Below are 15,431 nucleotides of genomic sequence, written 5' to 3'. Positions count from 1 at the left end.
GCCTTAGATGTTGACCTTTCCTTGCTATTGGCCTTGAGTAAAGGGCTGGGGTGGAGGGTGGTGACTGCAAGGGCTCAAAGCCCAAACCCATCGCACATCTGAAAGAAATGTCAGGCAGCAGAGCAGGTAAAAATCACAAAGCCATCCTGAATCTCCAAGAGGAGGGGCTCGACACACGCTCATCCTAGAACACCAATGGAGCCTGGGTGCTAGATGACTTACAGACACAAGGTCATCCGTGTGTGTGTGTGTGTGTGTGTGTGTGTGTGTGTGTGTGTATGTGTACCAAGACTAGGGCTTGAACTCAGGACCTCCTGCTCTCACTTGGCCCTTTTCACTCAAGGCTGGTGCTCTGCCACTTGAGTCACTGTACTATTTCTGCCTTTTTTGGTGGTTAATTGGAAGATAAGAGACTCCCAGACTTTCCTATTCAGGCTGACTTCAAACCTCAATCCTCAGATCTTAGCCTCCTTACTGGCCAGAATTGCAGGAGGGATCCATGAGCCCCACTAGCCTGTCTTCTTAATGGGTTTCTCAGGCTGGCCCCACCAGCTCTGCTTCTGAATGATAGCACGGGCGCTCAGAGAGACGTTGCTCCCAGGTTTACAGTGGGTGGCAAAGCCCACATCAGCTTAGTTCCGAGGACTTAGAACTCATGGCCTCCTCCCACACAGCTGTGGCTGGGTGAAATTAGTCTGCCTACTGTGCAGACCCACAGGGGCGGGAAGGGGCACCTGAACACACCTGATGGAACCAGCCACCTGGGATGGAGGAATTGTGGGCCACCGCATCCCTGGTGTGCAGGCATTCACTCGGGCTCACCCCAGAAATGGACATGTGAGGAAGAAGGTGGGTGGGTGCTACTCCAGATCTTGTGGACTGCAGGGACAAGGACACCTGAGAATCAGCCTCTTGGCCCCCTGAATCTCTTTGCTCCCTGCCCACCACTCTGTCCTCAGCTACTCCTTGCTAGGTTTGCTAGAGGGTTGGCATGAGCAGACATGAAGCCCCAAGGTGGCTCATGGCATGTCCCCTGGGTTGCCCATCTGGAGGGGTAGCACTCCAATCCTAGGGGACAATGGCATTGGGACTATGGGCCTACAATTGGGTCCAGAAAATGGAAAGGAAACACAAGCCAGGAGCAGAGGGGGTTATCAGAGGAAAAACACAGAATGTCGTCATCTGTCCTGTTGTGTGCCTGTTGGGCACCCAAGCCATGGAGCTATGATAGAGGACTTTCCTGAAGATCTCAGGCTGTTCCTGAGACAAAAAGAGAGAAGAGCCGGACATCAGTGGCTCATGCCTGTAATCCTAGCTGCTCAGGAAGCTGAGCTCTGAGGATCATGGTTCCAAGCCAGCTCACTCAAGAAAGTTCATGAGACTCTTCTCTCTAATTAATCATCCAAAATAAAAAAGTGGAGCTATGGCTCGAGTGGTAGAGTGCTAGCTCAGGGATAGTGCCCAGGCTTTGAGTTCAAGCCCCAGAATACACACACACATACACACACACACACACACACACACACATACACACACACACACACACATACATTCAAGCTGAGGGGACACCCACATTCTTTTCTGGTGGAAGGGACTCACTTGGTAGTGCTAACCTGTGAATACTAGGGCTTTAGTTACAATGGTTTTATTCCTCATGACAACCCTGCCAAAAAAAAAGGGGGGGGAAGTGCTGCTATGCCAGCTCTGAGGCTCAGAGAAGCTAGGTGACTTGCCTGAGACCACACAGCTGGGAAGGTGTGGGGATGGGAGTCCTATCCATCTAACTTCAAAGCCTGTGACAATACTATCTTCTCTGGGTGATGGCCCCACACGGCATTTTCTGATTGTCCTCAAGAATGGTCACAGGGTCCAGGTGACACACCTGTCTGTTCTTCACACCTGGCCCCTTTCCTTTTTGTCCCTACTCTGTTCCATTGGTAGCTTGGTTTGTGTGGCCCTGCCCACAATAAAGTAAAACATGATTCTGAGAAGCCAACCCTGTGTCTTCTAGTGAACTAAAACTAAATCATTTCATTGTCAATCCTTTGGTAACCTCAAGTCACATAGTCAGAAAATTCTGACCTGGAACTGCATCACGATGATTTGATCGTCAGAATTGTCAGAAGGTCACAAAATTCTCAACCTGTAGCATGAGAAACTAAAAGTCAATATAAGAAAGAACTTCCTAAGTGAGAGAGGCAGAGAGGAGAGAGTATCTCTGTGGGAAAGATGTGCTCTTCCTACAGGGGCTGGAGGCAGGCAGTAGAATAGGGTCTATCTAGCATGGCAGCTGACAGCTGGTCCCACCACCAACCAGCCCTAGCCCCGCACACACATAACCTTCCCTTTCCCTCCGTGACCTGGCTTCCTTTGGCAGCTGTCCTGACCCTGACACGGAGGACTGAGCGGCTGTGGGGTGTGGAGGTGGAGTGGGAGGGTGTGTTTGCCCAGGGCCCTCTAGAGGCAAAATCCCTTGCTTTCAGCCTGGGATTACCCATCCAAGTCCTCTGTCACTCTGGGCCCCGAGCCTGATGCATGGTGTGGGAACGTTTCCTGCCCTCAGTGGTCGGGTTGGTCACCCAGGATCCACCACCCTGAGTCACTCTGAGGGAGGCAGAGCCAACAAGAGGATAGAGATTCTCTGTCAGGCAGAACCTTCCAGAGGGCAATGAGGCTAGGGTGGGGTTAGCACATAATGACACCAGGATCCTTTTTCCAGGACCTCAGAGAAAGCCCTCCTTGTTCTCTGGTCCTGGGTAGGTGCTAGCAGGAGTGGGGGGGGGGGGGCTGGGGAGAGAGGGGAGGGTGACACCTCACATGCAGAAACCTGGCAAGGCCCTGTCCGGTCAGCCCGGAGAAGGGACCACCAGCTCTCTGGCCTAGTGGTCTCCCCCAGGACCCTCCTGAAGCAGCCCCAGGTCTTTACACGCCAAGAACAATCCACATGGGAACCCTCAGCAAGGATTTCTGAATAACTTGTTGCTGGGCCTCTGAATATAATTGCTGAGCTTTGTTACACTATATACACAGCTCCACATCTCTGGCTTTTTGTTGGTTAAATGGAGTAAGTGTCTCATGCCCCAGCTGACTTTAAACCACAATCCTCAGATCTCAGCCTCCTGAGTAACTATGATTGCAGACACGATCCACTAATATCCAGCCAAATCTGTGGGTTAGGAGGTGTTTGGGGTTTTGTCCTCTTTCTTTTGTGACAGTACTGGGACTTAAACTCAGGACTTGGGCACCGTCCCTTACCTTTTTTTCCCAAGGCTAGCCCTCTACCACTTGAGCCATCCACAGCTCTACTTTTGACTTTTTTGGTGCTTATTTGGAGATAAGAATCTGGGGCTGGGGATATGGCCTAGTGGCAAGAGAGCTTGCCTCATATGCCTGAAGCCCTGGGTTCGATTCCCCAGCACTACATATATAGAAAACGGCCAGAAGTGGTGCTGTGGCTCAAGTGGTAGAGTGCTAGCCTTGAACAAAAGGAAGCCAGGGACAGTGCTCAGGCCTGAGTTCAAGGACCAGGACTGGCAAAAAAAAAAAAAATCAACCATGGAGATAAGAATCTCACAGGCTTTTTCCTGCCTGGGTTGACTCTGGCTTCAAACTGTGATCCTCAGATCTCAGCCTCCTGAGTAGCTAGGATTGTGGGCATGAGCCACCTGAACCCAGCTCAAGCTGTGGGTTTTTACTCTAGCATTAGCTTCCTGCTTGTTTTAAACAAGTTCTTTCCTCCCCTCTCACTTATAAAATGGCAAGTTTGGACTAGACTGCATCCCATGACCCCTGTAACACATACCCCCTCCAACACATACACACACATACATACACATACACACACACACACACACACACACACACACTTCTCCATTCCTCCTCCTGCACAGCAGTGTAAAGTGGAGGTGACCAGGCTGCTTGGATTCCACACCCAGCTGGGGGAATAGGGAGGGAGCAGCTTTGCCAAGGACTAAGCCAGTGCTGGGGATGCCAGCAGAAGGATTCCAAGCCAAATCTCATGGCCTCTTTTAGGAACCCTTCTGCTGGCATCCCCAGCACTGGAAAATTCTTGCCCACCTTCTCAGGCTCTGAAGAAGAGGAGGCATAAGCAGGGTGAAAGAACATGGCTCCCACCATGAGCAGCAGTGTTTACAGAATGGGGGAAAGGATGGAGGTTCCAGGAACAGATGGAGGAGCTGGGGAACAGCTGAGGGTGAGAGGCCCAGCCAGGTAAATTACTTCATATAGGTTGAGGAATGGGGCCTCAGCTTGGGATAGAGAACTTAAAGAAGGCAGGAAGGCTGAAGATCTCTCTCTCTCTCTCTCTCTCTCTCTCTCTCTCTCTCTCTCTCTCCCTCTCCCTCCCTCCTTCCCTTTCTCTCCCTCTTTCCCTCTTTCTTTCTCCCTCCCTCCCTTTTTCTCTTTTTTAACAGTACTGAGGTTTGAACTCTGGGCTCTGGGCTTACAGGGCAGGTGCTGTCTGCTTCTGGATCCACATCTCCAGCCCTTTTTGCTCTGGTTGTTGTTGAGGCGGAGTCTTACAGGTCTCAGTTTTGGCCCAGGCCAGCCTAGACTGTGTGTGCCACCATCCATAGCTTTCTCTGTTGGGATGACAGTCTCCTTCACATTGGGCCTGGGTTGGCCTGGAACCTTGATCATTCCACTTTCCATGTCCTGGCTAGCTGTCAGGACCACTGGACTGTTGCAACCTTTTTCCATGGTACTGGCCTCAAGCCTCAGTCTTACTGATCTCCACCTCCTGAACAGGCACCACTAACCTCCCCTCACCAGCCAGACAGCTGTACCCACGTGAATTGACTTCCGGGAGTCTCCATTGTCTTCCTGTAATGTGGGCCATCAGACAGCACCCCCTCCCTTTGAAATCTGCAGCAAATGAGTAGATTGTTTGTATGGGTGACTAAATTTGAGGGCTGAGAGAGAAATTGTGTGACTTTAAGAGAAGAAGTCTAAGAAAGGAAGCAAAGAGCACCCAGTCCTCACAAGACCCCTGAGGCCAGCTGCTTCACACCTATTATCCTCACCATCCCAATTCTACAGATGAGGAAACTGAGTTCACAGAAGTTAAGTCAAACAGCCAGTAAGTAGTAGAACTGAGAAGTAAGCCTGAGTCTACATTGTTGGGAAGCCCGATCTCTACCCTGAATGAACCACACTGCCTATCCTTCAAAGCAATGACAGGTGTGGAAAGGGCGTCTGGGACAGGTGGCGTGATAAGCAGCCCTCCAGAAGCTGGGGCCTCCCTTTAGACAGGAACTCCCCCTCTGAACACAGTAGGCAAGGAGCTTGTTCCCAGCCCAGTGGTAACTGGGACATGGCGAGCATGGGGCGGTACTGTGGATCAATGAACACATTTCAGTTCCTCAAGGAAGACAAACTCCAGCAGCCAGCCAGCTCACAATTTATTGAGACAAGTGCCCTGCCCCAAATGCAAATCATACGGTAGGAATAACTGGTCCCCTGAGCTGTTTCTGCTCCTGAGAAAGAAGCCCAGGTGACAGCACTGTGTGGGTGGGGCAGGAGGGAGGGTCTCAGACCCAGCTTGCAAAGCCTAGCCCACTAGTATCTCCGACTAGATGTCTTGACCGTGGTGGTCTTCCGCAAGATGGACGTGCCCCCCGAGACTGCACCGCCCTTGGCAGCGCCATAGCCCACACTGGAGCTGAATCCACCTTTGCAGGCACCCCCACTGCCAGCCAGGGCGATGCCGCCCCCGAAGCCCGCAGAGACGCCTCCGCTCACCGAGGTGGAGTTGCCGGTCACCGCTGGAAGGCAAAGGTCCTGCGTTAGGCATGCGGGTAGCAGAGCCATGGGAAATGGGCAGAGAAGCCCAGTCCAGAAAATTCTGAACCTAGCTCCAAGGGAGCCTGTAGAGGGGTATGGATGCTTTAGGACAAAGACAGGTGGAATGAGTAGACCGGGTTCTGGAATCAGGCCAGGGACAGGGCAAGGACTAGATAGCAAATACTCACAGATGCTCACTGCACTGGGACACTCTCCAGACATCCTAGGGGAAACAAAAGCCGGGAGAGGTCAGTGGTCCCCAGAGCCCACAGGAGCCTCCTCTCCTTCCTTTATGTCAGTGCCATGATCCATTGACATAGCCGTGTGAAGTGTGTGCATGTGGCCCTGCTGTGGACCTCCCCACCAGGGCCGGAAGCCAGTGTGGCTGGAGGACGGAGGCTGCAATGGGCCCAGGCCCATGGACAGCACTCTCAAACCCAGGACCAAGCCAAGTCCCCACCCCCCATCCCCAACACACACACCTGCCTGCTTTCCACACACTTCCTAGCTCTGCCTTGGCGCCTTCTCCAAGGGCAGAAATGATATCTTTTGCCTTCACAGTGTCCACTGATTGTGGCATTTGGACTTGTCAGAGGAAATTTCCTTCCTGTGGTGCCGCTGCCCTTGGCTCACAGATGAGGGATGACTGTGCATCCAGGAAGTGAGCAAGTGCGGGCTGTGCACTAGGTGTCTGCCCCCTGGTGCCCCTCATTCTGCCCCACCAATGTAGACCACATGGCCTCAATCTCTCTCTCTCTTTTCCCAGGACAGAGGGGCAAAGTGGCCGCCACCTGCTCTCCTCGCTCTCCAGCAGTTTGCGGTAGGTGGCTATCTCCACATCCAGGGCCAGCTTGACATTCATCAGGGCCTGGTAATCCCGCAGCAGCCGCGCCAGGTCCTCCTTGGCCTGGTGCAGGGCCGTGTCCAGATCCATAAGCTTCTTCTTAGCATCCTGAAGCGCTAGCTCCCCACGCTGCTCCGCTTCCTCAATGGCCGTCTGCAGCTGCTGACACTGCTCAAAGGGGTGAAAGGGATTGGAAGCGTCCTCCAGAGTCATCTCTCTGTCCTCAAACCAGGTGCCACCACCACCACCACCATACCCCTGCCCAAACAGCTGAGGCAAGGGAAAGGGAGAAATATGCACCTGAGAGCAAAGCTACAATGAGCAGAATCATGTAGCAGCATGGGGGAAGTCCTGATTGAAGTCTAACTTCAATCCCTCTCCCTGCAGCTCGGCTCAATGTTTCCGAAGAAATGAAATAAATGCTACAATTTGCTATTAGCCAAATGCCTTATTCTGATCAGGAGACTTCACATCTCTTAATCACGCTTTAGCTGAAACCAGCATCTGTGACCTGCATCCTAGAAATCCATCCTGCTCACCCTACCTGTTTTATTATTTATATTCATTTGTTTACTATTATTTATTAGACAAGTCCCTTCCCCAGTTTCTTCTTTCTAAAAAAAAAAAAAAAAAAAGCACAGCAGCCAGGCACCAGTGGTTCACATCAGTAATCCTGGCTGCTCAGGAGGCTGAGATCTGAGGATTGTGGTTCAAAGCCAACCCAAAAACTACTCAGGAAAAAGACAGAAGTGGCACTGTGTGGCTCAAGTGGTGAGCACTAGCCTTGAGCACAGAGAGGCTCAGGGACAGCGCCCAGGCCCTGAGTTCAAGCCCCAGGACCAGCCCAAAAGAGTTGGTCAATCCTGATGGTTCAGCATTTCGTTGCCCATCTCTCTGAAGAACAGGCCTGGCCCCTCAGGCTCTCCAGCCTTGCAGAGATCCAGGCCTGACCCCCAAGGACCCCAAGTAGAAGCCCACCTGCTTCTTGGCCGCATCTACCTCCCCCTGCAGCCTCTGGATGGTACGGGTGAGCTCCGAAATCTCGTTCTTGGTGTCCCGCAGGTTGTCCCCATGCTTCCCAGCCGTCACCTGCAACTCCTCATACTGGAGGCCAAAGATGGAGCAGAGAGCGTTAGAGAGCCCCACCCACTGGTGTCCACAGCCCCCAGCCCACCCTCTAAAGGAGACCTTCCAGAGAGGCAAGTGCATTGGTCCCCAGGGCTCTGCCACCCCAGGGGCCTGTCTCCTCCCAGCACACACGCCTGAGCAGCCTTCCACTCACCTTGGTCTGGTACCAGGACTCAGCCTCAGCCCGGCTCCTCTGAGCAATCAGCTCATACTGGGCGCGGACCTCTGCGATGATGCTGTCCAGGTCCAGGTTACGATTGTTGTCCATGGACAGCACCACATTGGTATCCGACACATGGGTCTGTACTTGGCTCAGCTCCTGAAGAAACAAAAGCAGCTGTCACCAGGCCCCAGACAAGACAGCCGGGGATGGATGACAAGGCTGCTCCATGGCATCAAAAGGACCACCACAGCTGTCCCAAAAATAAACAAAAACTACTTAAAAATACCCAGGGTTGTCCAAGCAGTCAGAATGATAAGACAGCTTCTGAAATAATGCATGAACTAGGGCAAGGTTAGCTGCATGAGCAGCTGTCTGTTTTCCCTCTCTGCTCCTCTGTTTTATGGATATTGGACTAAGGGCCCTAGATTCTAACTTCCTCACGTGCCTCCAGGTGCATACATGGGGTCTGGGATTAGCCGAGGGCAGAAATGGAAATAGGACGCCGGGCAGCTTTTCACGGATCTGTCAACCATGCAATCCCTGCCCTCACAGGAAGTACTCAAGTAGATGTCAGCTGACTACCCAGTGAGGATGTCACTCACAAAAGGGATCTTTCTTTTTTAAACTATTTTTTTTGCCTTTTCTTTTTTAGTACTGGGGATGGAACCCAGGACATTGCACTTGCTAGACAAGCACTTTGCCACTGAGCTAAATCCCAGCCCACAAAAGGGATCTTACACTGGATGAACGGTTTGTTTTTTGGTCCCCAGGGATTCTCAGAATCCATGATTCTCTAGGGAATTCCTGTTCATTCCAGCCTTTTCTTCCTGGTCTCTAAGGCCTCTTAGTCTCAGAGGGGAAGTGTCCTACATTGTGTGTGTGTGTGTGTGTGTGTGTGTGTGTGTGTGTGTGTGTGTGTCCTAAGGCTTGAACTCAGGGCCTGGGTGCTGTCCTGACTTAAAACTAGCACTCTACTACTGGAGCCACAGCTCTATGTCTGGCTTTTTACTGATTAATTGGAGGTAAGAATTTTACAGACTTTCCTGCCCAGGCTGGCTTTGAACCTCGATCCTCAGATCTCAGCCTAATGAGCAGTTAGGATTACAGATGTGAGCCACCAGCACTTGGCTTAGAATCCTAGATTCTCTCATCTACCTGCTATCCCCATCTTATTCCTGACCCAGCCTGGAATCCTACTCCTCCTCTGCTGTTCCTTCCTTGACCCCAGAATAAATTGGCCAAGGGAAGGCCAACACAGAAAAGTGGAAACATTCGAGAGTCTAAGAACCACATTTGAATTTAGCTCTGGCCTCTTAGCTCTGTAACCATGAGCAAGGGACTCTGAGCCCATGAGCCCTTGACTATATAAAATAGAGGCAACCATGGTACTTAGGTTATAGAACTGTTGAAAGGATTGTACAAAGTTTGACCCAGTCCTGGCTCATTGAAAGTACTTCACACATGGGAAGGGTCAAAGTTCCCATCTTCTACCAATTAGGCTAACTGGCAAATTCAGATCAGGAGGAATCCCTGCTATATGTAATGTATGCAATGCTATATGTAAATGTATAGCAAATGCTATGTGTAAATGTATGCAACTTGTCCCCTCTCCATTGGCCACCTCACCATTTCATAGAGATGTCGCAGGAAATCAATCTCCTGTAAAAGGGTGTTCACTTTGCCATCCAAATCCATTCGAGTCATGTATGCCGCATCTACATCCTGGGGTGAGAGAGAGCAAGGCAATTGGCTAGGCCTGGGCGCCTCAGTCGTGGGGGGCGGGGAGCGGGGAGAGTAGGGGGAGTCTCATTTCACTCTAGTTCAGCCCAGCACCCTGGCAGCCAAAGACCAGCACTCCCACTCCCACCATGCACTCACCTTCTTGAGTAGCACAAACTCGTTCTCTCCGGCGGTGCGCTTGTTGATTTCATCCTCATACCTGTACCATGGGGAAGGTTGGAGGCAGCTCAGCTCAGGTCTGCCTTTGAGATTGTGAACCAATGAGGCTTTTAGGAAAGCCTAATGAGTTTCCCCCACTGCCCAAAAACATCTTTGGGGAGTAATTCTTTAAAACAGACAACTGTGAAAGAAATTCAGGATGCTTCCTTAAATATTCTCTTTTCCTCTTCTGGGAGAAAGGGCTTGGAATTAGTGCAGTAACAGACATCTCTTTGGATCAGAGCCACATAGGAGCAAGTGAAGGCATGTCAACAGTGGTTAATTACTGCATTCACTTTCAACAATACTGCCATGAAAAAGAACCAACTTCTCCCCAACTACTTCCGCTGAGACTTTCAAGTCTAAAAATGGCCAGCATCAGTAATCTTACTCAGGAAGCTGAGATCTGAAGATCGAGTTTAAAGTCAACTTGGGCATAAAAGTCTGTAGGGGCTGGGGATATGGCCTAGTGGCAAGAGTGCTTGCCTCGTATACATGAGGCCCTGGGTTCGATTCCCCAGCACCACATATACAGAAAACTGCCAGAAGTGGCGCTGTGGCTCAAGAGGTAGAGTGCTAGCCTTGAGCGGGAAGAAGCCAGGGACAGTGCTCAGGCCCTGAGTCCAAGCCCCAGGACTGGCAAAAAAAAAAAAAAAAGTCTGTAGGATTCCTATCTCCAACTACCAAAAAGCCATAAATGAAGGTATGACTCAAATGGCAGAGCATATTCCTTGAGCCAAAATGACAAGTGAAAACAGAGTTCAAGGCCCTGAGTTCAAGCCCCAGTACCAGCACATACACAAAAATAGCCAGTGTTGGGTTATGGAGAATGGAAACACACAAACAAGGACACCAATATTCCCAGTGGCAGCAGGCCCTGGACCTAAGACCCAGGGGAATCAGCTCTGATCACACACACACACACACACACACACACACACACACCTGCCAGGAGCACCCCAGGACCCTGGGAATGGGTGACTGCTGCCAGACTTTCCCCATCCCCTGGCCAGGAAGCCGGTCCCTGCACTCCCTCACTTGTTCTTGTAGTCCTCCAGGACATCCTGCACGTTCCTCAGCTCCGAATCCAGCCTGCCCTGCTCGCCCTGCAAGCTGTCCAGCTGCCGCCGCAGGCTGCCCACATAGGTCTCAAAGATGGGATCCAGATTGTTCCTGGTGACCCCCATATTCTGGCCCTGCTCCTGCAGCAGTGCCCACTTGGTCTCCAGTACCTTATTCTGCTGTTCCAGGAACCGCACCTAAGCCAGAGAAAGAAAGGTAAAAGGATGTCATCCCTTCCAGGGACCAGCACAGTAGGTCAGCACCACAGTAGGTCAGCCTCACAGAGGAACACCTGCTCCTCACTGAGGTTGGGGACCTGAGGGGAGCAATCTGCAGAATGGCAGAACTTGAAAGAGTTAGTAAACACTTTACTACTTTACTCTGGGTCTTACTTTCTCTCCAGTTCTGGGTGACTGGGTCTAAATCAATTTTTTGTTGTTTTGTTTGGTTTGGTTGTCAGTTGTAGGGCTTGAGCACAGGGCCTGGGTACTATCTCTTAACCCTTTCATTCAAGGCTAGTGCTCTACCACTTGGAGCCACAGTGCCACTTCCAGTTTTCTGGTGGTTAATTTCCTGTCTGGACTGGCTTTGAACTGGGATCCTCAGGTCTCGGCCGTCTGAGTAGCTAGTATTAAACCAGCGCCAAGCTAAGTCAATGTTTCTGAACCTAAATTCTGCATCAACCCCACTGTTTAAAATGTCAGTGAGATCTGGGCATGGTGATGCACATCTGTCATCCTAACAGATGGGAGACTGAGGTAGGAGGATCAAGAGTTCTAGGATCGGGCTGGGGATATAGCCTAGTGGCAAGAGTGCCTGCCTCGGATACACGAGGCCCTAGGTTTGATTCCCCAGCACCACATATACAGAAAAAACAGCCAGAAGCGGCGCTGTGGCTCAAGTGGCTCAAGTGCTAGCCTTGAGCGGGAAGAAGCCAGGGACAGTGCTCAGGCCCTGAGTCCAAGGCCCAGGACTGGCCAAAAAAAAAAAAAAAAAAGAGTTCTAGGATCATCTGGGCCACAAAGAGATCCTATTTCAAAAAAAACGAGCATCAGAAGGGGGGATGGAGAGGGAGGAGAAATACAGAGGGAAGAGGAGAGGGAAGATAAGATGGCAAAATGTGGGGGAAAAAAAAGATAAATTTGAAAGCATATGAGTATGTTGGGCTAAGCACCCAGTGACTCATACCTGTAATCCTAGCTGGTCAAAAGGCTGAGACCTGAAGATTGTGATTCTAAGCCAGCCTGGCCAGGAAAATCTGTGAGATTGTTACCTTTAAATAACCACCAAAAAGCCAGAAGTGGATCTGTGGCTCAAGTGGTAAAACACGAGCCTTGAGTTAAAAAAGCTAAGGGACAGTACCCAGGCCCTGAGTTCAATCCCAGGACCAGTACACACACACACAAAAAAAAAATTAATAGCAATAATAACAATAATAAGTTGAGCTATTCTTGCAACTTTTCTACAAATTCCACATTTTAAAAAAAGAACAGCTTTTTCCAGGTGCCAGTGGCTCACGCCTATAATCTTAGCTACTCAGGAGGCCAAGATCTGAGGATCACAGTTCATAAAAGTCCCCAGACATAAAAGTCCCCATGAGACTCTCACCTCCAGTTAACCACTCAAAAACCAGATGTAATGCTGTGGTTCAAGTGGTAGAGTGCTAGCCTTGAGCAAAAGACTTCAGGGACAGCACCCAAGCCCTGAGTTCAAGTCCCACAACTTGGGGGGGGGGGCCGGTAAGAGGAGGGCAACAGCTTAAAAAAAAAACTAATGCCCATGTTTTATGTCTATAGACTCAGAAGGAGGCCTATAAGGTGGATTTAACATTCCATTCCTCACCCCCAGAGCTCCGAGTCACAGGACACCAACTCCTCAGACCCCCCCAACTCTCAGGCTGTGATTCTCTGAGCGTGAGAAAAGTTTCTGCGAGTCTGACCTCTGGAACAGTCCCACAGAAGAGCCAGAAGTCACTAAGGGAGAAGGCACGTAGGTGGGCAGGGCAGCTTGCTTCACTCCCGGTCCTCAAGTCCCTGCAGCTCCCACCTCTCCAGAATGCCAGGCCAAGGGTCACGTGACACCGGCTCTCCATACAGAAGGTGCACTCTCAATGCCCATGACCATGGAGCCAGAAACCTAATTCCCAGTTCCACTGCAGTCTTCAAAAACCTGTGTGGCAGGCCTTAGTTTTCTCACCTCAAAAATGGGGACATCACCTATGTTCTGCTCGCGAGTGCCACGTGAGAAAAAGAATGGGAATCTTCTTTGTGGAAGTTCCAACTGTGGAACCTAGATCTAATTGTTAAGTGCATCTTCTATCATAACCCCCTCTGCTGTGGCTCAGGGCCGAGGGAGACGATGCCACCTGAATGGGCCAAGGAATGTCTCATAGTATACAAGTCACTCTAGTCACCTTGTGTGTAAGAAAAGGGTTCAGAACACTCCCAATTTGCAGCAGGTCAAACTCCTCTGTGACCCGATGACCACACTAGCTGTCCAGCCCAGACTGGGCTTCCCAAACAGGGAGCAGAAAAAGGAATGGCCATGGGGCCCTTCCACTGTAATCCCCAGCTCTGTCCCACCCCTAACTCATCTTTAAGCCACCTCCCAGACTGAAGGAAAAGTAGGTAGACGGGGCTCTAACACCTCAACACTGGGGTGACTTGTTGGACTCCCAAGACAATCCAAGTTTCAAATGTGAGGCAAGGCTGCTTCGAATCATCTCATAACATCCAAAGGGAAAGCTCCAACACAGCCAGGCTGAGCTTGGCCTCTCCATCTCCCAAGTACAAAACAGACTCCCAGGCCAGCTCACCTCAAAGATCCTGCAGAACATCCCAGCCCCAAGTCAACAGAGATCAAAACCATTCCACCCAGCCTGCCCCAGGGCACCAGGGCTGCAAGAGCCTCTGCCCAATACCTCTTCCCTTCCAGGCCCTGCTTCCATTCCAAGCCCCCCACTTCCACTCAGCCCACCTTGTCTATGAAGGAGGCGAACTTGTTGTTGAGGGTCTTGATCTGCTCGCGTTCCTGGGTGCGCACCCTCTGGATTTCGGGGTCTATCTCTACGTTGAGAGGGGTCAGCAGGCTCTGGTTGATGGTGACCTCCTGGATCCCCCCAGGGGGACAGGCAGGCCCAAACATCTGCCTTCCAGCTCCCAGACCCACATAGGCCCCACTGCCCAGGCCCAAGCCGCCCAGAGCCCGACCGGAGGAAGCCCCACGGGCCACACTAACAGAGATGCTCCTGTGGTCCCCAACGTTATAGAGGCTCCGGCTGCCAAAGCCACCCGCACTGGGGCCACAGCGGGCCCCCCCACTGCTGCCACCGCTCCGGGACATGGTCACCGAGCTGAAGTTGGTATGGGTGCGGCGACCACCCCCTCCGCTAGCCGAGTTGGCGCTGAAGCCTCCTTTGGTGGAGCAGGTCTGCCGAGACATAGAGGATCTCATGGCTGTCAGACAGAGCGGCTAGCAAGCAGGCTGGGAGATTGAGAGAGAGAGCACGGTGAGCTGCCAGGCCATGGATGGGCCTTTTTATCTTTTGCCAGTTGGGCTGGCCCTAAACTCCACACACACACACTCCTGCCCCATTGCCCCAGGAGGAGAGGGAGGGGCCCTGTGGGCATGGAGGGAGTCCCCGCTCCCCCAGGAGGCGGAAGGGGGGCCCCTCCCAGCCATCACCTGTATGCTGGAGCTGGGACTGAGGTGAGACTGTTTAGGGAGGAAACCATCTTCTCCTCCCCCCTCCCCCATCCCCCCGCCCCGGGCTCTCCTCATTTGGAACAGGATCATGCCGGCTCCCACGGCAGCCCCCGCCACCCAGTGGCTGACTGGGTCTCCTCCCACCCAACTCTGATGGCCGTTGTCAATGGGGCTCTGTTCTGTGGGGTTGATCCCAGGGCCCTGTGGTAAGCCAAGGCCCCAGGGCCCAGGGCTGCGCAGGTGGCAAGGGAAGGGAGGTTGGGCAATGGGCTGCTAGAAAGAGTGCCCAGGCCTGCTGAAGTCTCACCCTCCCAACCCACGGCCTCCTTGTCTTTTTGGCAGGGCCACAGTGGGGGGCACAGGTGATAGGGTGGGGGTGGGGCAGTGTGTTCTTTTGCCATATACTGGCAGATACCTGCTGGGTAGAGTGTTTGTGCAGGACAAAGTAGATTCAGGGGCAGAAAGAGGGTCCCTGCCTGGCTGTGGGCCTGGGCAGGTAATGGGGAACAGAGAACCACAGGCTCTCAAGCAGGCAAATGTGGCTTGGGCCTCACCTCATTCTCTCTCCCAGGAGCTGAAGGGACGTAGGGGGCTTTGGCCACCACTTACGATCCCTGACCCTTCCCACAAAGGTGTGGCTTCTTTGGAGGGAGCTGACGGTGGATGGAAAGCCCCTCTTTCCCCAGTCCCGGATGGAGAGCTGTACAGATACCAGAAGTATGTGATCAACAAAAGCCCCAAGAGGCCCAGAGTGGAACCCATCACTTTCCCTCTTTCCCTGCTCACCCA

General features: G+C 52.0%; 1 protein-coding gene across 1 annotated transcript; it reads right to left on the bottom strand.

The window, feature by feature from the left end:
- Window positions 1-5,577: 5,577 nt before the first annotated feature.
- On the bottom strand, window positions 5,578-15,261 carry Krt79 (keratin 79). The gene is made up of 10 exons (XM_048350408.1): window positions 15,197-15,261; window positions 13,914-14,420; window positions 10,914-11,134; window positions 9,816-9,876; window positions 9,564-9,659; window positions 7,929-8,093; window positions 7,625-7,750; window positions 6,594-6,814; window positions 5,991-6,025; window positions 5,578-5,783 (listed from the first exon to the last, which is right to left on the bottom strand). The coding sequence occupies exons 2-10, from the start codon at window positions 14,388-14,390 to the stop codon at window positions 5,578-5,580; spliced, it is 1,608 nt and encodes a 535-aa protein (XP_048206365.1). The 5' UTR covers window positions 14,391-14,420; window positions 15,197-15,261.
- Window positions 15,262-15,431: the final 170 nt, after the last annotated feature.

The sequence above is a fragment of the Perognathus longimembris genome, chromosome 1 (assembly GCF_023159225.1).
Source record: "Perognathus longimembris pacificus isolate PPM17 chromosome 1, ASM2315922v1, whole genome shotgun sequence".
Lineage (NCBI taxonomy): Eukaryota > Metazoa > Chordata > Mammalia > Rodentia > Heteromyidae > Perognathus > Perognathus longimembris.
The sequence above is the reverse complement of the archived record's forward strand: the minus strand, read 5'-3'. Positions and strand labels throughout refer to the sequence as shown.